Below are 26349 nucleotides of genomic sequence, written 5' to 3'. Positions count from 1 at the left end.
TCTCCTCATTCATCATTGACCAGCACAGAAAGTACTTGTGCAGATTGGTTTTTTCCCATGAAAGCATGTTTTTTAGTTCATATTATAATAACATGTTGTCTTTGAATTGAAGGTAGTAATTGGAAAAGTGATTACTGCAAACGGTTGTTATATCTTTTACGTTAAACTATTGCTCTTGTGATTTTCTCTATTTTAAGTTTTTTTTATAATATTATTGTTATCAAACACTTATCAATTTTATTAATCATTAATTTTTGTTAAAAAATCTAACTGTTCATTTTTAATATTTTATTCATTCATATGACTCAAATTTAAAATTTTATTCAAAAATAAATAAATTTAATATCATCTAACTACTTGTTAATGGTCTATTGACACAAATTTTATTAGTGAATTAATATTTCAGAAAGTATTTATAGTAATTTTATATTTACATATAAAAACTAAAACTTAAAATGGGATCAATTTTACTTTTGTCTAAGCTAAAGTTTTTCAAGCGTAAGTGGTGATAACCCAAATGTGTCTCTCCCAAGAGCACTTTTGTGTTGTGATTTTATTAAAAAATATTAAAAGTTAACTTCAATCTAATCAGCGTTCGTTTAGCTTGGGTCCGCCAAAGAATATAATATATTTATGAAATTACGATGCGTAGCTATAATAAGTGCTTTTCTGGATGAAGACGCCGAAGATGCATATCACTTGGCATTTTTTTACTGACGGTGGAGCCATGCACTTTCCATGAAGACGAGGAAAGAGGAAGGAAATAACCATATAATATAATATTATAACTTTCAATTATTAATAACGTCAAGTTATGTGCCAAGGAAAATGTGATGTTATTTATTTTTTTTAAATTGATAATTTTTATTTTGTTCAACAAAAGATCAAATTTGAATTTAAATCCTCTTTAGTCACACCAAATTTTCTTCAGCAAATTCACGTAAATTCCATTTCCAGCATGAATTTGTTGAATAGCTAATTAATATGATAATGCATGTGGACTTTCAAAGATCAGTGGCGGCTGGATGAATAAAAAAATATATTGAAAATAGCCACTGACTTGTTTTCAAAGTTGTGACTCATCTAGATATGATATGAGATCCAAGAATTTGCTGGACATATAGTACCTGTAATGTGAAAAGCACATGATGATGTATTCTATCCTCTAATGCTGCTTGGTTGGTATTACCTGCACAAATTTCTAAAATCATTTAACAATTAAAAGTTAAATCGGAGGATGATTCTTTTATGTAACAATAAAATTAAAATTTAACTTAAATACCCTAACAGTTTAAAAAATTACACTATTGTCCAATAATAAATTAAACATGTTCAGTAAAATTATTAATTTTTATAATAATTAATTTGAAAGTTATATATGGTGATTTTTAATTAATTGATAGTAAAAAAAACTATATACTCAAAATACATGCAAATTAAACTAATAAAATTATTTTTAATGATATAATTTATATTATTTTCTTGCGTATGCATTTTTCTTTTTCTTTAAATCTCGGGTATCATGTGAGGGAATGATTACAATTAGATATATAGACATTTTCATATAAAAAATTACGATTACAATATACACAAATAAAGTGTTCAATAGTTTAAATTTTTAATTGTTTATGTTATGTACAATTTTTTATGCTTTCATTTAATGAAAAACCGTCATATATAATAAATGTATTAACTCTTAATGTAATTATTTCTCCCGTTGATTGTACGATTTAAATAAATTATTTCACTTCATTTCCGTGCTACATGGAATTATCATATGGGCATCATGACCGCATTGGCCAGTGGCCACCACAATAACTAACTTTGACTTTTTTTTCCAGCGCTTCGTATTATGTAATTATTTTTGCTCGAGCATTCTTTTTATCATTTATTGATAATTTAATTTCAAAATACATTTGATATATTTTTGAAAATTTAATTCTAAAATTGGTTTATAAATCACATCTATAAACACTAGTTCAAATGTTTTACAAATCACTTTCTAAAATTAAATTTATGGAAAAATATTTAATATATTAAAAAATTAAATTAAAATACTTTTTTAAATTAAGATTGAAAATTTTAATAAAATAATTGAAAGTAACGTAAAAAAGATAGCGTGGGTACAAAAAATAATTCCGGGCTTCCTATCAGGATGGATGAGTGTCTTTGTCTTTCAGTCTCCAGCAATGCAGCGGTGCCTGGCCTGTCTTGTTTTGGAACTTTCTTATTTTCTAATCACAACTTGTCACACAGTAATTGAAATTTACAACAAGATTTTACCACGCACAATATGTGCTGAAAACTGTATCTAATACACTAGATTCAACCCCATTCACATCTAAGTATAAAGCAATGTTTGTGCAAACTAACACATCAAAGTAATTAGCTATCTAATGTAGTCTTTAACGTGACTTTCAGCATAAACTTTATAATGATTTTAATATATATTAAGCTTTCAATTGATTATTATATGATTCAAGAATTAAAAATAAAAAAAAATATTCGAATGTATAAAATTATAATGCATGTGATTTTTTTTATGTTTTACATAATAAATATTTTTTAAAATTTTTTTATTCAATACTCTAAGGACACTCATTAGCAAAATTCTTATTATATTTATAAACATTATGTTCGTGTAAGAATTACTCCTGCGTGTAACATTAAACAGAGAAAGAGAGTGCAGTAAGGGGAAAAAAATCAAAGTGAGGATAAGACACCCATTCAAACCAAAGGAGAAAGAAAGAAATTGAGCACCTGCTGGTTGTAGTGGAGTGAGGTTCTCTTACAAGCTGAGCCAGTAAATCTCAAATGGAAGAGGATCGTATGGCTGGTAATAATGTAGGTCTTTAAATGTCATAGCTCGGTTACTATTTATGGCTAATATTTTATTTTTTACTACCTATTTAATGAATCATATTAAATAATAGAACATTTAATACAAAATGGGTTTTAAATGTGCATTTATTATTACGTATTGAAAAAAATATAAAAAATTTAATGATATCATTAATGAGTATTTTAATTCGAACATTCATTTACTATATGTTCATTTATTTGTTACTTTTATTATTACCTATTTCTTTTGTTGGTTCACCACTATACATGAGTAATGTAAATAATTGGAAATAATTGAAGTGTCTCCGATCAACAAATTTTCAACCATTAGATTAAATTGAAGGCTTAGATTTGGTCATGTTTTTAATTAATAAATATTGTTGTTTTAAAAAATATATTAAATATTTCTAATATTCAATCTCTTTCGCGCACGAGACCAAAATTCCTTTCTCATTCCTACAACTACTTCTATCAACACGGTCGATGACAGACGACTGGTGTCAAACATCGACAAACGATGGGTGTCGAACATCAATGGATGACTCCTCTCCTCTCTCGCTTTTTTTCAACATGGTTTAAATCCAACTAGGTCATCACTATCACTTCATATGTTTTTCGACGAGGTAGTTCTTTTCTCTCCCTTTAAATGCAGGATTTAAACTTTAGTAGAAAGAACACAAAGAGATATTAGTTTTAAAAAAATGAAGAAAATTGAGACAACTAATAACAAAGTTAAGAAACAACAAACTTATGAATCGTTAGTTATCACTTTTAACCATGAAATGTGAAAAGCCAAAAAGGCAAAAACACACAATAGAAACTCAAAAAAAGGGCGAAAACAAAAATCGTGTCGAAAAGGACACCTTACCTGAACGAAAACCCATAAAGAATGTGATCTTGCCGAAAAGCACCAAAAAAGGGAGAGAGAATAGCTACCTTGCCAGAAAATGTGTGTGAGAGACCGTGGTGACCTCACCGGATTTAAACCACATCGGAAAAAAGTGAGAGAGGAGAGAAGTCATCCGTCGACGTTTTACACCCATCGTCCGTCATCGGCCATGCTTTGTCCGTCATCGGCCATGCTGGTAGAAGCAATCACGTGAACGAGGAAGAGATTTTGGTCTCGTGCATGAAAGAGATTGAATATTAGAAAAAATTAATATATTTTTTAAAACAACAATATTTATTAATTGGAAACGTGATCAAATCTAAACCCTCAATTTAATCTAATGGTTGAAAAATTGTTAATTGGAGACTCTTTAATTATTTTTAATTAAATAGAATCTGGATCCGCTACATAAAAAATATTATTTTTTTATTTTTAAATATAAATAAATTTCAATTATTTTTATCTCATTAATGAAATTATCTTTAAAGCATTTGTCATTTAATAGGAGATTTATGTTTGATATGAAGTTTCACTAAAAAAAATAATTTATTAGAGAAAAAGATTGTTTTTTAATTCAAATTGATATAATTTAATAAAGTTGACTAATTTTTTTATTAAACATGAAATTAGTTTTTTTAATTATAGATACGAATAGAATTATTATTATTATTTCACTCTCATAAATAAAAAAATATCCTCCAAAAACTCTCACACCTTTTTTTAACCTTTTTCCCCTTTTCTTTTGTTTTTTTAATTTACTTTTCCCTCAATCCTCTGTTTTTTTTTTTACGATAATCCTCTATCATTATCAAAATGTGAGATTCATCCTAATTTATATTACTATATATTTTATGTATTGCATATATATATATATATATATAATCTGTTGAACCTCAATTCTTATTTATGAGAAGTTTTTATGCATTTTCTCTCTCTCTCTCTTTCGTTTAGGTTGTTTCATCGTTGTACATAGTATGGAGTTTTTGCCGACTTGGCTACTTATTAGTACTTTCTCAAGTCTTAAATATTAAAAAAATTTGATTTACGAATTAATTAATTATATTTAATTATATTAATCTCAATTAAAAACAACTTATTTGTCTTTGTTTGTAAAATATAGTTAATAATTTTTTTATCCCTTATTATAAGATTATATTCGATAAAACTAACTCAAAAGCTAACAGATACTTGAAAACTAAAAATAACATATTAAATTATAAGTATTTGATAAATTTAATTATTGAAGTAGTTAAAAAATATAAAATGACATAAAAATGATAAAATACATTGAGTATAAAAATTTCCATCCAAAAACTCATTGTCTTTCTTCTTGTTTTTCTTTTCTTTTTCTTTTTTTTAATTTACTCTTCCCTCCATCCTCTACTTCACTCGCTATGTCAGTTAAAAAAAACTAGCTTAAATAATAAAATCTAAAAAATAAAATGATAATTGAAAATAGTCGGTGTCTTATTTTTAAAGTTGTTTGCACTGTGTATATTATGTAACCGAAACACAGTTCTGACAGGAATATTTATGGGACAAGCAGCAAACACAATATGGGCTGAGAAAAAACGGGGGTAGGAATAGCAGCCTGATACAGTGTGTAAGAGATTGATTATTGGGACAAGCAGCAAACACAATATGGGCTGAGAAAAAACGGGGGTAGGAATAGCAGCCTGATACAGTGTGTAAGAGATTGATTATTGGGTTGTTCACAACTCGAGCCAATAAAGTTTTCGGGCTTAATATTTTGAGTGCTGCTAGGTGCACCTAGCATTATTGGTGGTGCACCCAGCATTAATCACAAAAAGACAAAAATATTTCTTACCGATCAAGTTGATCCGTAAGTTAATTTTTAAAACTTACGGATCAACTTGATCCATAAGTATTTTACGGATCAACTTGATCCGTAAGTCTTTTACGGATCAAGTTGATCCGTAAGTTGATTTTTAAGACTTACAGATCAAGTTGATCCGTAAGTCTTAAAAATCAATTTACGGATCAACTTGATCTATAAGGGGAGAAATTAGTAAGGACAGTTTTGTTATTTTAAAAGAATGCTGGGTGCACCAGCAATAATGCTGGGTGCACCTAGCAACACTCTAACATTTTCTAGCCTAGCCACACTTCTTGTCAGGCTAGCTCAAAAAGTATTCAAGCCCATTCACATCTAAGTATAAAGCAATGTTTGTGCAAACTAACATATGAAATTAGCAATCTAATATAACAGTTAAGTAACTAACTTAACGTGACTTTGAGCATAAATTTTATAATGATTTAAATATATCTTAAGCTTTCAATTGATTATATTTATAAACATTATGTTCGTGTAAGAATTACTTGTGCACGTAACATTAAACAAAGAAAGAGAGTGCAGGGAGGGGGGAAAAAAGAAGCAAAGGAGAAAGAAAGAAAGTTGGAATAAAAGAGTTGAGCACCTTAGAAGCTGAGCCAGTAAATCTTAAATGAAGGAAGATATATACTATATAGTATGGCTGGTAATGGAGATCTTTAGATGTCTTATTTAGCCAGCTACACCGAAAGCTCCATCTATTTTTATAGTTGCAACAAATCTTTTTTTTTTTTCTCTCTCATATTCCTCCATTTCACATTGTGTGTGAATGCATCTTTTTTCTTTTTCTTTCTTGATCATAGGTTTGGTAGGTCTCACTATTTTTGTGGTTTTGGAAATTGCACGCTCAAAAGTTAGTAAAAGATAGTAAATTAGTAATAATGATGATAAGGTCATGTCAAGGCAAGTCAGTTCAATTCATTTTTCTCTTTTTTTGTTATTTTTATTCAAATTTTAAATAAAGAAAAAATAGCAATATTTATTACAAAAAAGTGAATATTGTTTGATTTGCATTATATATATATATATATATATATATATATATAAGACTCGCTTATAATGAACTTGGCTTTAAAGTAAATAAATGTGTTTATTATAAATTTTAATATATGCATCAATAATTTTAATGCACTAAAATTTAAATATAATATATTTCTATTTAATTACTTTAGAGATCTATTTTAGTTTAATTAGATATCTTAAATTTGAATCTAAAATATATAACGACGCTAAGCTAAATTCTCAAAGGGATAACTTTTTTGCTCCCAATAATCGTATCCTATTAATTTTGAGCAAAATTATCTCTGCATAAAAAATAACTGTGTTCTATAAAAATAAAAAATAGTTTCACTTGATTCAAAAGAAATAAGCCATCTGATCATATATGTGTTGAGATGTTGAAATAAAATCATAAATATATTGTTCTTGAGTGAAAAAATATATTATATAAAATAATAAAAGTTTCTTTTATCTACACACATAATAAACCTTATAACTAGTTTTATGTTATTTACTTTTAAAATAATTAAAATTATATCATATTATTTTCATTTTATTTCAGTTTTTAATATTTTCTACATGAAAAATAAAAATAAAGTAGAATTTTATAATCATTTTAAAAAACGGGTTACAAAATAAAATATTTTATCAAATCAAATATATTTTAATAATAATTATTTTATATGTTTGCTTCTCATTGACATGTCTTATATTTTATGTCCTTAACCTTTTTCAAGAAATGTATCATAAATCATTTTTTTTTATTGAAAATGAGAAATTAAATGTATCCTTTTAGGGAACAAAATTTTTCAAATTTATATTATTATTTATAAATTATTTAATTTGATAAAATATTTTCATCTTTACAGATAATTAAAAAAATATTTTTCTTTAATTTTAATTTTTAAATGTCTGTAGCAGAAATTATTAAAATATTTTAATTGCTAAACCGTGTGACACGATAAATAAAAATTAACAATTAATATACTTAAAGCTAAAAGCAAGCATGTTCCCAGAAACTCACTTACTGGTCATAAAAAGTTAAAATTTTCCCTTTATGTTGTCTGACATAATCCAATGATCCAAACACATGTTCCAGTATGAATGGAAATTTTGCTTCAAGGCGATATAAAGACGAAGATAGAAATTAGAAAGTAGTGTCCTATTTTCGTTATTTGCTTTTACCACTAAACAAAGTGGACTTTGATGTCAGAAAATGCTTTCGATGGATCATGACATGTTCCTCGTCATGCCCAACAATTTTTTTTTTTTTACAGCATATATCTTCTATTAAAAATATTTTTATTCAAATCATATTTGAATAAATTTCTTTCTCTAAATATTAATTTTTTTATCATATTTTCTTTTAACATAAATACTTTGTCAAATTTAAAATACTAGAGAGAGAAAAATTATGTATTAATAATATAAATTTTTTTACACACACTTATCTAATCATAATTTATTATATATAATAAAATTATTAATTTTTAAAATAACTATTTTAAAATAATTTAAACTGTAATTTATAATTAAATAATTGTGTTAAACAAAAGAGGAAAAAATATATTAGTTATAGAATTAAAATTTTCATTTTAAATCATATATTTTATTTTATTGAGTGAAAACATAAAAGAGAATTATTAGTTATGGTTAACTTTATTTTATGACTTTAATGGTAATGATGGTATGAAATTACATTTTTATTCTATTACAATTCTTGTTATAATTTTAAAGATAATTATTATAAAACTTAATAAATTTATTATATATATAATAATAATTTGTAATGAGATGATGACAACATAAAATAAAATAAGATAAAAGAATAATACACTGACTGCAAAAATGTTTTAGAAGGTTAATATATGACTATTAAACTCACAAAAATAATATATAATCTTTTTTTCCTCTTATTTTATCTTAACATTTTCATTGCTTAAAATAATTTGATATTAATGAAATAAATTATGTGAGTGCATCTTCTTGTATTCCTTCAATAATAGTATCTGATAAAAAAACACGACTAATATTTCAAATTGGGGAGACAAATACTGTATAGAATATCAACGGAGTTAAATTAATCTGTTTAAATTTCTAAAAAGTAAAAACTTGTAATTTCTTAAAATATATTTCCAAAAAAAAGTAGTTAAAACAAACATAAGACTATTTTTCTTTAAAAAAAAAGTATAGACACGAGATAAAAAAAATTGACAGGTGAAAATACAGTAGTGAAAAGTGAGAAAAAAAAGGGTGTTTGATTTTATTTTTAATTTTTAGTTAATCATCTCAAAATTATTAAATTATTTTATATTTTATTTGAGAAAATAAAATATACACTCAAAACAATTTTACATAATGATCCTAATCATATTAATAATAATTTATAATTGAATAATAATATAAAATTATTTTACACTATTAGTTTATGATTATTAATCTCATTTTATTTTTTCAATAATTGCAAAGAAAATGAAAAAAAAACTTATTTTGATATTTTTATTAAAAAATATTAATTAAAATTTTATTTCATTGCTATCTTATTTTTATATACTTTTCTATCACATCTTTATTTGAGTATTATAAATAAATAAAAAAATGATCTTGATGAAAATATTTAATTATATTCCTAATAGAAATGAGTTATTAGGAAAGGAAAGATAAAAAAATAAGTATATTATTTAAGTTTAACACCAATAAAGAAAAATTAACACCGGTAAAGAAAATAATTATATTCCTAAATGTTATTCAAGTATTTAACACCTGTAAAGAAAAAAATAAGTTTAATAAGTTAATGATGTGATAAAAAAAAATTAAGAAATATTTACAGAATATTTAAAATTAAATGTAATTGGTATATTATTTACTCATTAATAAAATGAATAAATAATCCGCAGCAAATGATACGATTATTAAAAAATGACTGTTTTGCTCCATTCATTGATCATTCCCTTGGCACTCATCCATGACAGAAGAATAGAAGCACCACACACGTGTTTTCTTTCAAAATTTGCAATTTCATGTCACATTGGCACTTTCCAAAAGCAATCTGTGCATCACGCCATTACCCCAACTGTTCATGGTGAATTGTTTATCTTCACCCATCCCACATAGCACTTAACTTTCATCATTTAAGTTTTCTTCAAAATTTTCGTCAAATTGTTCATAATCACAGTAATGAAGAACCAAGTATTATTACTTTCTTCTTTTTTTTTTACAGCAATTATTATTATTACTTTCTTCAACTTAATACACGTTCATGACCAAAAAATGCGACACTAAACGTGCGGGTAATAAACTGTTGTAACTTGTAAGCAGCATGTATCGGATGAATTTAATTCAATGCGCTTGTAAAGTTTTTTTTTCCTTTAATTATTGTACAAAATTTTTATATTGGTACTACATTATCATTAACTCATTAAGCTTATCTTCGGCAAAAATAACAAAAAAAAAACTAATTGAAAATTAGAAAGTTAATTGAAAGTTGAAAAACTAGTAGTTGAAAAATCAGTTTATTAAATTAAAAATATTTAGTAAAATTAATTATTGAAATAACTAAAAAATACAAAATGACAGAAAAATAATAAAATCATGATTTATTTTAAAAAATAACAAATAAAATGAATAAATATATTAAGAATAAAAATAAAAAACTATAAGTTAGAAACCAAAATTTTAAAAAACATTAGAAACTATTAATTTTTTTTACCAAACAATCAAATGAGTTTTTTAGTTAATAAAAAAATTTAAAAATTAACTAAAATATCTAACTGAACATAGCCTAACTTATAAATCATTTTGAAAAAAAAAATAATTTTAATGTTAGTATAAAAAAATGACATTATCCAATATTCATCAATTAAAAATGACCTTAAATATAATTTTTTAGGATAATTATCATAATAGTTAATAATTTCACTGTAATTGGTAATCCATGATTAAATGAAAATGTAAAATATCTTTAAAGTGTTACCTAATATTTTTTTTTTATAAAAAATAACACATAACTTTCTTAAAAAAACACATAACTATATAACTAACTACCAAAAGAACAAATGCTGCTATTTAAACGAAAGAGAATTTTTTTTGTAGTGATGTGTTGTTTTTTTATTAAAAAAATAAATACATAAAAAGTGATTTTATTCCATAGATATTATATTTATATTAAATATCTTTTATGTTTTGATTTCATAAAATTAATTTCTCCTTGTCTGGACATATGAATGAATTGTTGATACTTAATAGTAGTCCAATGTGTGGATTGGGCTACGTGAAATTGCTTACTAGTGGCTTAAGATTATATATCAAAAGTTCAAAATCGTTATGACAAAGGCAACAGCATTATTTCTCGAGAGATCAAACATCTTTTTGTTCTTTTGCTCTTAATCAATCAAAGGATAGGGTTTCTATGGCTCCACCTGTTCTTATAAGATGACCCGTTGATGGTTTCCCCTCAGTGTGCCGAAGAATTTTTTTTGTTCTTTCCTTTTCATTGTTATTCGGATCAGATTTTATTTTTGTTTTTTCATTTTTGGTAAGATTTTAGTTGTCCAATTATCATTTTTGGTCGATAAGAATTTGTTGTTCTCAGACACCATGGGTTTACATGACTATCTTGGGCCGACTTGATGAACGGAAACGTTGGTTGTCGGACTCAGATATATGGATAGTCCAAATGACTCGTTGTAGTTTCTTTTTTCGAAGGGGGAGGGAGCTATTGAGGACAAAGTGTAAGTTGCAATCACAGTCTAAATTCAAAAATTAATGGTGGAGATTTTTTAACTTTTTTTTACACTTAATGTGAGAAAGAGATATAGTATGATAAATAATATGATGTCATATAAAGAAAGATAAAATGAAATTATGAATGCTATGGAATATTTCTAGAACAGTAATTTTTTAAGCAATTATATATATCAAAACTTGTCTAAATTAAATATTATGATCATATAATAAAAGTATATAACAATTTATGTAATTTTTTTTTCTATTTTTGTCGCATTATTTATTTGTACAATAATAGTGTTTTTTGGTTCGAATAATAGTGTTTGATACTATCTAACATACTGTAGTAATTAAAAGGCTCATAAATGATGAATTTATTAGGAAAGTAAATGTTAAAATTTTAATTATAAATAATTATTTTTTGATTTAAGTTTAGAATTAATTTCATATATTTATATATTTTATTGCTCATTTGAAAATATATATTTTATAGTCTTGTTGCTTACCATTTTTTCAATATTCTATTCCTCCCTAGCCAAATCCTAAAGACTAGTATTATGGTTTTGTTTCAATAAGTTTTTCTGTAAACGGAAAAAAAAAAAAGAAAAAGAAAAAGTAAGATATATAGGGGCCATAGCAGCACGATGGTGTACCAATCAATAGATTAACAAATGTTAGAGAAGACTTCCTATTTTTTGGACAAAAAATAAATCATAAAATTAAATGAGAAATAATCAATTATTACTCACTGAACTTTGACACAGCACTTAATCAAGTTGTCCTTGTTCTCGAAATGTGCACATTGTTCAAACTTGTTTTCTCAATACCAATGGTGATGAAGACGGGAAGGTAAACAAAAAGCAACATAACAAGATACTACAATAATTAGCAAGTAAAAGATGCCAGTAGCTTTGTTTCTGGAGGACGTGACATAAAATATGATTTACTTTGTTTTCTTTTTTTGAAAGGTTTTACTTTGTTTAATAGTGTAACTATTATTTACTACTAACTATAAACTTAGAAAACAATATCTTACATGACCAGTAATATTTAACACCTTAGTTTTAGCAGTTTTTATGTATACAACAACACACTTGCCTAGCATTTATCATATGACCAAATTTGCAGCTCGAACTTCATCGAGAGAAGCATTGGAATCCAAACATTAACTTGAACACTCTCTTTTTGATATTGATATTAAGAGACACATTGGTAGGGCATACATACAAACAGAGAGTACATGTTTTTAGTTGATCACGTAAAAAATTACAAAAGAACATACAAATAACAAAATAGGAGGAAGAGGAGAGAAACACACAGAGTAAGAGACGTGGAAAGTTATGGATATTAGACATATTATAAGGGCAACGCTCAAAAAACTTCCAGCATAGAGCAGTGGAATGAATTACTTAGGCCTTCTCCCACTTGAGGGGTTTGACCACTTCCCATGTGAAGTCAGGGTCTTCTCTTCCAAAGTGTCCATAGGCAGCAGTCTTCAAAAACCTGTTATTTCCACCCCTCTTGAGATCAAGGTTGATGGAGATCATACCAGGCCTGAAATCAAAGTTTTCCTTCACAATGTTGAGAATCTCCTTATCATGGATCTTCCCAGTGCCATAGGTGTCAACAAACACAGACAAAGGCTCAGGCACACCAATGGCATAAGACACTTGCACAATGCACCTTCTGGCAAGTCCACTTGCCACAATGCTCTTAGCAGCCTGTCTCACAATGTAAGCACCACTCCTATCAACCTTGGTAGGGTCCTTCCCGGAGAAAGCACCACCACCATGAGCACCCCATCCTCCATAAGTATCGATAATGATCTTGCGGCCGGTGAGACCAGCATCGCCATGAGGGCCACCAATGACAAAACGGCCTGAAGGGTTCAAGTGGAAAATGGTCTTCTCATCAAGGTACTTCTCTGGGATCACAGGCTTGATCACATGCTCTTTGAGGTCAGCAGCAATTTCGTCATTGGTGACAGTCTCGTCGTGTTGGGTGGAGATTAGCACGGTGTGTACACGAATAGGAACCCTGGCACCATTGTCATTGTAATACTCAACGGTCACTTGGGTCTTCCCATCAGGCCTCAGCCAAGGGCAGGTACCGTTCTTGCGAACCTCGGTGAGACGAGCACCGAGTTTTGTTGCAAGAACATGGCTCAATGGCATCAATTCAGGGGTTTCATCAGTGGCATAGCCAAACATGTGACCCTGGTCACCAGCACCAATTTCTTCAGGTTTTTTGGTAAGGTGGCCGTGTACACCCTGAGCAATATCAGGGCTCTGCTGCTCAATGTTGACGAGGACCTTGCAGTTGTCGGCATCCAGTCCCACATCATTTGAGACGAAGCCGATGTTCCTGCAGGTGTCACGCACTATCTTCTCGTAGTCAACGTTGGCCTTGGTCGTGATTTCTCCGAAGACCATGACCAAGTTGGTTTTGGTGCATGTTTCGCAGGCAACTTTGCTGTCTGGGTCCTGCTCGAGGCAAGCGTCGAGGACAGCATCGGAGATTTGGTCGCAGAGCTTGTCAGGGTGTCCCTCGTTCACCGACTCTGAGGTAAATAGGAATGTCTCTGCCATCTTTATACTTTTAAAACTGCAGACACCAAAAATGGAATTAGAACTACAAAAAGGAAGTTCACAAAAGGGAGGAAAATATATGCATAAAATTCAGCAAACGAAAGCTTGCAGAAAATTAAAACACAATTGCCTTTCTTTAACCATACACACAAGCAGCAAATGATAAAATCAGTGTTAGAGCCCCTATTGAGGTGTTTATATTTAGTATCAGACAGACTCTCAATACATAATTTCCTTCACCTAACAATAATAGATGTGAGAAACAAAAATAAACAGATACAAGCATGTAAAACTTCAAAAATTTACGGAAACCCTCTAATCACCGAACCAATTCTCAGCAAAAGGTCAATTTCTTATTAGAAATCCAAACTCCCCCTAAAAGTGCAATACGATTTCAACTAGATCTGAAAGCCTAACACGTATTCCAGAGTAATTAAACAAAAGAAGTAGTGTTCACATTCGTCTAAACCGGTTTAGGGAAACAGAAATCAACCCAGTAGAGGAAAAAGCAAAGCAAAGCAACCCAGAGGTGCAAGATCCGAAATTGAGGCAATCTTAAAGAAAGAGAAGGTTGCAGCAACAGAGGGAAAGAAGAGTACCTTGAAAGGTAGAAGAAGAGCAGAAAGGGGTAGCGTGAACGAGGAGAGGTGTGGTGGTTGAGTGGGGCTTGCCTGGCCTCAAATCAAGCGCTGCGAGTTCTAAGGGGGGCATTGAGTTGCCATTTATAGGGAGAAGGGGGTAGGTGGTGTCATTTAATGACGGAAAAGCCCCTAAGTAACAAGATTAGATTGTGGGTTAGGTTCATCCATTTGGAATTGCATGTGCCTGAGGTGGCATTTGAATCCACGGCTGAGATCGGGGAGTCAGATTGAATCTGAACCGTTGAGGTGAAAATGAGAGATGAATGTAAAAACTAAAATGGGCCATGCTTACCTACTACAGCCTTTGGGGTTGGCCAACTCTGATTTTGACTTGATTGCTTACTTCCATGCCATCTCTATTCTCTCAGTGCCTCCCTCCTGCTACTCCCATTATTCTACTAATAGTATTAAATACTAATTATTTAATAAATGTTAAAATATGTTGTAAATATAAAAATGTTCAGAGATTTAGTCCATACAAAATTATTAGTTTGATTTAAATCGATGTAAAGTGAAGACTAATAAAGTCATTTGATTGAAAATGTAATCATTGATGGTCTTTTAAATTGCAATAATGGATTAAAAAGGAATATCATTGATACTCAAATATTTGTCTAAATTGGAAAAAAAAGCAATTATCTTCAAAGATGGTAAAAAGGAAAATATAATATTTGTAAAAAATATTAATTATCTTCATCATAAAAACTATAAAAAAAGTAATTAAAAAAATTGTTAGGCAAAGAGATAAATAAAACTTAAATGTTATTGTTTTCAGTTTCCACAATCAAAATCACATTATGTTATGTTTTCCGAGTACAACACATACTCGCTTTCTTAGATTGTTGTCCATTTAGTTTTACATTTTTTTTTTATACTAATAGTTTGTGTCAATCCAAATGTCCCTCTTATTGATTATTGATACTTCTTCAATCCCTACTATTAATTAGGCAATAACCTTTTTTGTGAGGGTGGATCCTTCTCATTCTCAACATGATTATAAGTTCACTAAACTATTGGACTTTGTTTATTCCACTTACTCTACTTCATTTGCTTGTTTTCTGACTTCTATTCACAGCTTGTCTTGAGCCATTTTCCTATCAAGAGGTTACTTCAACTCTTTATGGCAACAAGTTATGGCAAATAAACTTTTCCAACACTCTTATATCTCCAACACTTATTATGAACAAACACTCTTTGGCAACAAGTTATGGCAAAGAAAACAGATAAGTTGGAAGCCTAATGTTACCCAACGCACGAGGTTAGTAGTAAGGTTTGAAAGAGAGAAGGTTGAATATTACCAAACACCGTTGTTTAGTTTGATCAGTGTGAACTGCGAAGATCAAACCAGCAGCATGAAAACGACAAACTATTTATTGTTATTATTTGTATGATATTTGCAAAATCTCTTGCAGTTTTACCAACTAATTGTCGCATTTGTGTGCACCTGAACTAACTGATAAACGGATACCACAGAATTCCAACCAAGCTGACACACATATAAAAGTAAAACGTCCTATATGTATGTGTAGACATAGACATTCAAAAGTAAAGGGACTAGAAACAAGGACACGTGCTAATTAAGAATAATTTTGTATCACGTTTAATTGATCATGTAAAAAAATTACATATGAGGATAGAAGAAACAAAATAGAATGGAGAGGAGGAAGAGAAAGTGAGAAGCACACACGAATTAAGTAAAATAAATGAAACAAATTATAGATATGATAAGGGCAAAGCTCAAAAAACTCCCAGCACACAGCGGTGAGGAATGAATGGCCTTAGGCCTCCTCCCACTTGAGTGGCTTGATCACTTCCCATGTGAAGTCAGGGTCCTCTCTTCCAAAGTGTCCATATGCAGCAGTCTTCAAAAACCTGTTATTTCCACCCCTCTTGAGATCAAGGTTGATGGAGATCATACCAGGCCTGAAATCAAAGTTCTCCTTCACAATGTTAAGGATCTCCTTGTCAGGGATCTTTCCAGTGCCATAGGTGTCAACAAACACAGACAAAGGCTCAGGCACACCAATGGCATAAGACACTTGCACAATGCACCTTCTGGCAAGTCCACTTGCCACAATGCTCTTAGCAGCCTGTCTCACAATGTAAGCACCACTCCTATCAACCTTGGTAGGGTCCTTGCCGGAGAAAGCACCACCACCATGAGCACCCCATCCTCCATAAGTATCGATAATGATCTTGCGGCCGGTGAGACCAGCATCGCCATGAGGGCCACCAATGACAAAACGGCCTGAAGGGTTCAAGTGGAAAATGGTCTTCTCATCAAGGTACTTCTCTGGGATCACAGGCTTGATCACATGCTCTTTGAGGTCAGCAGCAATTTCGTCATTGGTGACAGTCTCGTCGTGTTGGGTGGAGATTAGCACGGTGTGGACACGAACCGGAACCCTGGCACCATTGTCATTGTAATACTCAACGGTCACTTGGGTCTTCCCATCAGGCCTCAGCCAAGGGCAGGTACCGTTCTTGCGAACCTCGGTGAGACGAGCACCGAGTTTTGTTGCAAGAACATGGCTCAATGGCATCAATTCAGGGGTTTCATCAGTGGCATAGCCAAACATGTGACCCTGGTCACCAGCACCAATTTCTTCAGGTTTTTTGGTGAGGTGGCCGTGTACACCCTGAGCAATATCAGGGCTCTGCTGCTCAATGTTGACGAGGACCTTGCAGTTGTCGGCATCCAGTCCCACATCGTTTGAGACAAAGCCGATGTTCCTGCAGGTGTCACGCACTATCTTCTCGTAGTCAACATTGGCCTTGGTCGTGATTTCTCCGAAGACCATGACCAAGTTGGTTTTGGTGCATGTTTCGCAGGCAACCTTGCTGTCTGGGTCCTGTTCGAGGCAAGCGTCGAGGACAGCATCAGAGATTTGGTCACAGAGCTTGTCAGGGTGTCCCTCGTTCACTGACTCTGAGGTAAATAGGAATGTCTCTGCCATCTCTATACTTCAAAAACTACACAACACACACAAAATGGAATTAGTGCCAAAGAGGAAATTCACAAACAGAGTAATACACATGCAAAAATTCAGCCAGAGAAAACGGTAAAACAGAAATTAAACCAAAAGTGCCATTTTTTTTAACCACACACACATGCATGTTGGATTTAGGGGAAGGGATGGACTAATTCCCCTGCTCAAAGTTCGAATTCCTGTTAACATAGATGTCCATATACTCAAACAAAATTGGCTATATAAGAAACAAATAAACAAAAACTACATAGAAGCAAGTACAGTTACAAAATTCGCTAAAACCCCATCTCAGTCAGCTCAAGGTCAAAGTTTAATGAGAAATCCAAAATCCCCGGCCCCGGGAAGTGAAATTTTTATTCATAAGCTACATAAAAGAAAGGGCATTAGGATATGATTTTGACTAGAACTGAAAGCCAAATGCGTATTCCACAGCAACTAAAGAAACAAAGTGCAGTTCATATTTGTGTAAAAGCTTTTGGGGAAACAGAGATCCTAGATCAACCCAGTTGAGGAAAAAGCAAAGCAAAGCAACTAAGAAGTGCAAGATCCGAAATTGAACGAGGGAAAAGAATGAGTGAGTACCTTGAGAGGTAGAAGAGAACAGAGAGATATGAACGAGTTGAGAAGTGAGGATTGAGTTGCGATTTTATAGGGAAACCGGGTGGCAGGGGGTGAGTAAATGATGGAAAAGCCGCTAAGTAAGGAGATTGGATTGTGGGTTAGATTCATCCACGGCTTAGATTGGGGAAGTCAGAGTGAATCTCAACCGTTGACTGATTTGAAAATTGAGATGAATGTGGAAAGTGCCACCACGCCTACCAACCAACCCCAGTCTTTGGTCTGGTGTTGGGCAAACCTGATTTTGACTTGTTTGTTGCATACAATTAATTACATGCCATCTTCTGGTTTTGACTCTCATTCTCTCGTTCCAATCCCTGCTTGCCTACCCCTACTCCTACTCACAATATTCTACCATCTGTATTAAATATTTTTAATGGCATAAAAATCCATATATGATTAATCAAATGTTGAATACTTTTGTAAACAAAACAAAAAATTAGTCTGGTTGGTAGGAAAATATTCATGTCTTCTTTGGACGTGAGTAAATGGGAGAACTTCTTCAATATGTATAGATATTTCTATAAGCTTTTTTTCATGCCATGAGGCATTCTAACATGAAACTGTTGTTTAAAAAAAAAAATAAGTATTGGTTTTGGTTTCTCAAATTAAAAGAAAATAATATTTTAGTCTATTGAATTTGAAAATTACATTTTTCATCCTTCAGATTTACTGTTTAGGGATTAATAACGGGTTTGAAAAAAAATATAATTTTAGCTTAGTACTTATGGACTAAAAATGTATTTTTTAAATTTAGATAATTATTTTATTTTTTAGATTTGGGGGACTAAAACTGAATTCATCTCAAATTTTAGGGAGTAAAAGCATAATCAAGCAAAAAGTATTTTAGTTTTTATACAACAAGAATCAATATATTTTTTTAACAAAATAAAATAAAATCACGCACATATGTTTAAGTTTCCCAAATAAATAATGTGATATGAGTGAAACTTAATTTGAATCCCTTAAATAAAATCTTAGATTTGTGTTTAGTGGATGAAAAAAATATAATTAAAAAAAAGATGTCACTAAAAAGAGGTTAGTTAGATTTTATGAAGAAGATTAGTTATAAATAAAATTGATGGGTATTTCATACTCATACGATGAAAAAAAAGAAATTAATATTTCATACAAAATAAAACAAATTATTATCTGCATAAAAATTAATTAAATGAATCAAAACATAAAATTTAATTAATATTTAATTTATAGAATAAATGAATATCACATGTATATTTAATATTTTTTGCAAAAAAATATTAATATTTAAATTATTGAGGTAATAATTGTTCCTAGATTTAATATTTTTAATATATTTATCTTGATTATGATCTTTTACTTATTTTGTTTGCTTTTAGTCATAATAATTTAAAAATAAATAATGTGCTATGATATTATTATTTATTTTTTAAAATAAGTAGTTACATATTAAATGTGACATTAGCATAACAAATAAATTTTACAATAAGATTGAACATGGTATTAATTGACACAAGATTTGTTTCAGTGTTTAACTAGTCCTTAAGGGAGAAAGGAGCGGGAAGATGTTGATGTTGTTGGTTGGAATTTCCGGTTGGTATTTTTGATTAAAATTAATAAATTAATATTTATTGATAAAAAAATGATAATATTGAGTTTGAATTTGAATATGTAACTTTATTAAATATTTAGATTTTTCTCACATTAATTAAACAAAAGTCACCCATTATTTCGATTTCGTGGACCATTCAAATTAAGTGTTAACTGATAAATCGAAGTAGTATATGGGAAGGAAAAAAAAAACTCTGATAAGTTGAAAGTCTAATGTTACCGATTACCGAACGCACGAAGTATGAAGTTTTTTTTTTGATAATACGAAGTATGAAGTTTTGAAACTTGAAAGTGATATGGTTGAATATAATTAAATCCCCACCAACTCTGACCCTGGTCTAGTTGAAGTGCAAAGAATGGTCCGTAGGAGAGTTCTATGATGCCACCACATCCTCCTCAGACCAACACCATGAAAACGACAAATTTTGTTATTAATTTTTCTGAAACATATTTGTAATTTTTTTTTTTTTGCAGATTTACCAACAAATTATCACATTTTGTTAGATGTAGATCAACTAATACCAAATTATCTCAGTTTAATCATAATTAGTAGTTTCAAGTTTTAAATTAAATATAGAATTGTATTAAACACTGACAATTTGCACCAGAAAGAAATCATAAACAGATATAATTTTTTTTGTGACAGAGAGCAAAGAACTGGGAAAATAAAACAAACAAAAAGGACTTAGGCTCTTAGGAACAATCTCCTGCAAACGCGTCTTCACAAGACTTCGTTGCTGGTGAGCATATCCGCGTATCGATAGTGTGACGAATTGTGCATTCTCAGTCCTTAATTTGCATGACTTCGTTGCTATACGCATGATGGTGCTTAATGTCATTATTCACCATTTTCTTCTTTCCAATTTTAGCCATCATATTTTATGGTTTGTAATTAAATAACGTGTGTCTGTCGATTGACCTTCACTTGAAAAATTGTGCAAGATTAACAACGGATGCAACGCAATAGTTAAAAGATTTTGGTCCCTTTCTATTTGGCTTTTCCATTTCCATTGGAGCATGTAACAAGTCCTTCAAACAAGAATTTTCATTCGTTTATTTTTTTTATATGTATAAATAAAGTTTAAATCGCACAAATTTCCTTCCATTGTCAAATATATAATATTTATATATTATTATTATATTACATCGGCATCACCTGGTTGTTGGTCGATTTTGATTTGGAGCATATGAACAACGAAGGGAGTTGGAAAACATCCTAGTCAAATACCCAAATCTTAGTGCCCCCAAGACTTTTTGGTTTAGAATTCTATTTTAATTTTAATTCCACTTGGACAGTGAGAGCTCACAAATGCATGACTTTTCAACTCTCTATGTTGAAATTTGAATGTTTGAATGAAACCAATGCATCTACAACTTTTACAAGGAACTATTGAGCAATCTCATGACTAATTAATTATTTTCATGCATTATGTGTGTTTCCCGTCATCATGAGAAATATTCAAGGTCAGACTGAATGGGACAAGAAGAAGTTGATATTAACTATATGGTTATGGTTCACTTTACATTTTCCTAAAGGCTACACATGTTCTGCCAAAAACTCAAATTTGCATTAACATCCTGATTATATGTTGTTAGGTGAATGATGTTGGTTATTATCTAATGCTTTTAATGTATAGTTCAATTGTCAATTTTTGAATCATCTGAAGATAAACCATTCTTTTCAGTGTTGACTATTTTATTTTATACATAGCTTTCTCCATTTTATAAGCATATATCTACTCTCTCGTGTAAATAATGATTTGTTGTACTTTAAATAAAATGTTTAATAATTAAAGTTAGAGAGTCACTTTTTCTTTTCCATGTTAGAAGTAGAAGACGTGTGCTGCCAGCGTCCATTTAGAATATACATAATATTACATAAATTGAAAACTGCACTCATTTTAATCAATTCTTGGATCAACTTGAGTCTTGGCCAAATCAGACTGCACTCATCAATAACATACCTTAATCAATCTTAGAACAATGCATCAACCACTCCAAGAATTATAACCTCTGCCTCTACCAAGCAACTGTCCTTCACCACATAACCCAAGTTTTGGTTGGTGAAGTTATTGATAGGCATAAATCTGGCTGCACCATTTTCTTGGCTTGAGACACTAAACCAGTAGTTAGCTGCAAAAAGGGATTGAAGTGAATAGTTGCTTTTGTTTGTTTAGAATTGGAGAGAATGTTACCCTCAATGTTAATTATTCATTCAACTATAGTGCTTCTCTCGAGAAATTGCACCTCATAAAAGTGATCAAACTATACCTTTTCCAAAGTGATGATTGGCTTGCTTTTGGTCAAGTATGAGTAATATTATCTGTGCATATATTTTGGAACAAGTAGAAAGGGCTAATGGGTCAGCTAAGGCTAGATACAGAGAAAGATAATTGCCCAATTCAGCACCTTTTCCTTTGGGATATAGTTTTATCTTCCTGCCAAAAGACAACATAATGACAAATTAGGAAATTGTAAAAAATGTTTGCCTCTTGCTGTTAGTTTAAAGCAAAACTTCACGTTGGGTTCAAGCAAGTACAAACATGCTTAAAACAAATTAAAACTCAACAATTAACTATTACATGAGCTCTGTCATCTATAAATCATGGAATTTGAAAGTAAATAAATTAATACTAACATTCAACTCACATAATCATGTCATCTCATTTTCAACCATCATGAAACATAATCAAGAATTAACATCATACATCAACTATCAAGCATCATCATCTTCACGAGTTCATCAATCATCGCCACCTTGAGAAGTAAAAATCCTTTGTGTGCATTAATCTTATTAAAGTTTTCTTCATCTCAGTGTATATCAATTTATATTTTTTGTTTGAATGGATTCTTCTTCTTCACCTAAATTTACTTAAAATTCAGAAGATAAAAAAAATGTAGAAGCACATTGGAGGGCATCCATCATGCTTAGAAACAAAGCAGGGTTAATCATTTTTACCACTTAAAGTTTCCAGCATTGAATGGTTTGGAATTATAACATTCTGAATCCAACTTTAGATTGTCAAACTCGTAGAGGTACTTGTATGTAATGGCTTCCTTCATCATTACCAAGCATTCTCCTTTGCCTGTGCTTCTTTCTTTGCAAACAAAGACTTCTGCTCCAAAAGCACACGTATCATCCACTAGATAACCTTTAGAGGCAAGGTTCAAGTCTCTCAGAGGAATAAATTGATCAATTCCCCATTCAGCCTTCATTTTGTGAAATCTCCTTTCCTTTCTCACAGTATCTATCAAATGCAGTGTACCAAAAAGGGTTAGACACCCTTGCTTTGCAGGTAAAAAACCGAACTATCTTTGCAGCACAAAATAGCATTTTTTCAAACTCAGAGAAAGTAAACAATTTGTGTTTTGTTTGGATAAACTTCATCCTAAATATTTTTTTATCGGCAAATATTAATGTTATTAAAATGTTAATTTTTGTTAGTAGATGTGATTCAACTTATGATATTTCTCATCTTTCCTTTTCTTTTAATCATCTAATCCATTATATTTTTTTTTATATTTATAGGAGATGAAAATAAGAAGGGAAAATAAATTGATCTTTTCTTATAAATTAAAATTAACTTATTTAAAAGTTAGTTGAGATAACTTTTATAAAAACTAGGTTAATTTTGTTTTATAGGAAAAACTTTGTTTTACCTTCTTATTTAATTTCTTCTTTTACGAAATTTTTTTATCCAAATTGAAGCTAAATTTACTCAATAATTTACCGTGGGAAAGTAATTGGTAAGAAAATGTATTCAAAGAAACGGTAAAAAAACAAAAAAGTAGATACCCTGCACAACTAGGTAGTTGTCGTTGTTCTGATCATGCAAAAAGAATCGAAAATTGACATAGATATCCCAACCATGATGAAGTGAATTTGTGTCATCCAACGCCAAGTAGAGTGATATGTGTTCCCTTACATCCTTGCTCTTGTTTCCATTAGGGTACAGAACTATCTTCCTACGTACGAGATGATTGTAATTTGTAAGCACGTACAAAACTTAGTCATTGGACTAAAGTTATCATCCTTAATTTGAACTGTGGTGTAATAAGCTGGATTCATCATTAAGATTATTCTCAACTAGATCATAAAAATGTGTACGTACCATTTATAGCCTCCAGCTTCAAATTTCCCTGATTCGTATCTCTCTATAGAATTCTTCGCAAGGAGTGAAAATGACTGTACTTTCATTACGTAATGAGCTGGTGGGATCATCTACAGTAGATCCTGGAATGGCTGCAATATTATTGGTGAATGACACAAAGTGAAATTTATTATTATTATTGTGCAAGGGGAAGCAAAATGTATTATGCACTTAGAAAGTCAAATCCAAAATTCATTCCTGCCCCAAAAATCTCATTGTTAACTAAGTTTTTCAATTTTGCATTTGCATGTCACAAAGATGCATACATGGAAAATTAATTATGCAGACACACGTGGAAAGTTGGAAACAAACATTTTAAAAGATATTACACGTACGAAAAAGAACGAAAGGAGACAAACCATCTTGACTACCCATTATTAGATAAAGCTATGGCAATGAGATCAGAAATGCCATCAACTATTTCGTATCACCACTTTGAGAAATGAGAATAATGTCAATGTTATTTATATTATTGTGTTTCAATATCCTTTCCTTGAAGAAAGCTGTTACATATAATTAGTTCGAGGAAGTAGGCATATATATTCTCTACTTTTAGCATGACAATAAAACAAAAAGGTTCTCTATGAACATTTTAAGGTTTTAGGCTTTTAGCTACTATATTCGTTTGAAAGGATTGATTTCAAGCATAGGGATATTCTTTGCTTCAAATTGTATATTAAGGAATTATATCTCGAAAAATAACGTGGCTTTTACTACGGTACAATGTGTACCAGGATTGTCTTATTTTTGATCCAGCAAAAAGGACCGAAAAGTGCGCTTTTATTCATTCATTGATTTCATTCTAATGCCAAGTATAATGAACAAAGCTTCTTCACATTGTCGTTCTTGTTTCCACTTGAATGGAGCACCACTTTTTTCTTTCAAAAACATTTTATATAAAAGGGTCTTGCACTTACTAGGTTAGGTTGACATTATATTCCATAAAAATATCATGTTACGATTACATGACTATATGGTTTAATGGTACTCATAAAAAAAATGGTGTAATGGTGCATTAGCTGCAAATAAAGTTTGGCAAAAAGAACTCAATAGATAACTAAAATGATAAGTAAGCTTTTGAACTCAATAATACTTGAGGAACTCTGGAATGTCAATGGTTTCCTTTAATTCCTCTATGAGTAAGCACTTATGAGGAGGATTAAGTTTATTATTTGGATTGAGAAGGATAAGGAGATCCTCAAATTATTGTTTGCGCTGTTATAAGTATTATTGCTAGTTTATAAGAGGATCCTAATGTTGAAGTTTTTTTAATTAAGAAACAATACTAATTTTGAGGGTTTTTTTTATTAAAAAAAGTTAAACAAATGACAATATATTTTTAATTATTCAATCCGATGATCCAACACTATTAAGATTTGGTTGGATTATTTAAATAAAGTGAATTCAATATAACTTAATTAAGTATGATTAAACTGGATTGAAAGTCAAACTAAATTCAACCTAACATGTCTCTCACTTACTTTCAAATGGACTTCCAAATTGTACTGATATTGGAAAAATAACAATAAGGCAATTGCTTCGATCCCCCTTTTTTTGCTTCCTGTACCAACAAAAAGACTCAAACGGACAACAATGCCCCTTCATCCAAACACTCAACACCACCGTGCCTCAGCTCCATGTAACCACCCAACACGACCCCTTCTAACAAACACCACCACCCAACACCGTTGTCAACCACTATGATATAGGGGAAGAAGACACACACAACATCAACACACAAGAAGTGTAAAATGCCATAATTATGGAAACTCCTTTTTGAAATAGTTTAAAAAAATTGAACATGCCAAAAAGGATTTTCCAAAATGTTGTCACGTTTTAAACTTCCTTGACTCCATGCATGGTTCGTGGGTGGCGACATGATGTTGGATGCAAGGGGTGGTTGGGTGGTGGATCTGGTAATGTTTTGGTTAGGTGGTGGTGGCGGCTATGGAAGATGTTGGCTGAGAGGAGGAAAGGACATATTTGTCCATTCATGTTTTCTATGAGGTGCAGGAAGAAATTGTCTAACAATAACACTAGATTATAGTAGCTGAAAGACAATTGCTTTAGATACCCAATATTTTTGTTGGGATACCCATCAACACAATGAAAGGACTAAAATGTCCTTCCCCTTTTTACGGATCGGCAATCCGTATGACTCATACAGATTGACGATCCATATGACTCATAAGGATTGACGATCCGTATGAGTTTTTTCTTTTTTACGGATTGTCAATCCGTAGGTCCACACGGATTGTCAATCTATATTGGGTCTACGGATTGTCAATCCGTACTTGGTCCATAGGATTTTTTAATTTTTTTTTAAATATAATTTATGATTTAATTTAAAATTAATGGTCCAAAGAGGAATCAAATTTATGTCTCTCACATTATTAATAAAAACACTCAAACCAACTGAACTAATAGACACATTATGTTATAAACAAATAGTGTCGCTATATATA

The 26349-nt window shown here is 30.6% G+C and overlaps 3 protein-coding genes across 3 annotated transcripts; all 3 read right to left on the bottom strand.

Annotated features, from left to right (window-relative positions):
• Positions 1-12207: 12207 nt before the first annotated feature.
• LOC100777009 (S-adenosylmethionine synthase-like) lies at positions 12208-14587 on the bottom strand. Its single transcript, NM_001317465.2, has 2 exons — positions 14494-14587; positions 12208-13910 (listed from the first exon to the last, which is right to left on the bottom strand). The coding sequence occupies exon 2, from the start codon at positions 13892-13894 to the stop codon at positions 12716-12718; it is 1179 nt and encodes a 392-aa protein (NP_001304394.2). The 5' UTR covers positions 13895-13910; positions 14494-14587; the 3' UTR covers positions 12208-12715.
• Positions 14588-16091: 1504 nt separating this feature from the next.
• On the bottom strand, positions 16092-18141 carry LOC100799139 (S-adenosylmethionine synthase). The gene is made up of 2 exons (NM_001414467.1): positions 18108-18141; positions 16092-17508 (listed from the first exon to the last, which is right to left on the bottom strand). Exon 2 carries the CDS (start codon positions 17490-17492, stop codon positions 16314-16316), a length of 1179 nt encoding a protein of 392 aa, NP_001401396.1. The 5' UTR covers positions 17493-17508; positions 18108-18141; the 3' UTR covers positions 16092-16313.
• Positions 18142-21458: 3317 nt separating this feature from the next.
• On the bottom strand, positions 21459-24259 carry LOC100818875 (uncharacterized). Its single transcript, XM_014769694.2, is given in 7 exon segments — positions 21459-21866; positions 22005-22171; positions 22693-22981; positions 23530-23699; positions 23846-23952; positions 23954-23976; positions 24244-24259. Coding segments are annotated over 7 exon segments (930 nt in total). The 3' UTR covers positions 21459-21708.
• Positions 24260-26349: the final 2090 nt, after the last annotated feature.

The sequence above is a fragment of the Glycine max genome, chromosome 17 (genome assembly GCF_000004515.6).
Source record: "Glycine max cultivar Williams 82 chromosome 17, Glycine_max_v4.0, whole genome shotgun sequence".
In the NCBI taxonomy this organism is placed as follows: domain Eukaryota; kingdom Viridiplantae; phylum Streptophyta; class Magnoliopsida; order Fabales; family Fabaceae; genus Glycine; species Glycine max.
This window is presented reverse-complemented; position numbering and strand designations above follow the sequence as displayed.

Bases quoted from the DNA above. Each gene is read 5' to 3' on its own strand.
- LOC100799139 (NM_001414467.1), bottom strand. From the start codon at position 17,492: ATGGCAGAGACATTCCTATTTACCTCAGAGTCAGTGAACGAGGGACAC.
- LOC100777009 (NM_001317465.2), bottom strand. From the start codon at position 13,894: ATGGCAGAGACATTCCTATTTACCTCAGAGTCGGTGAACGAGGGACAC.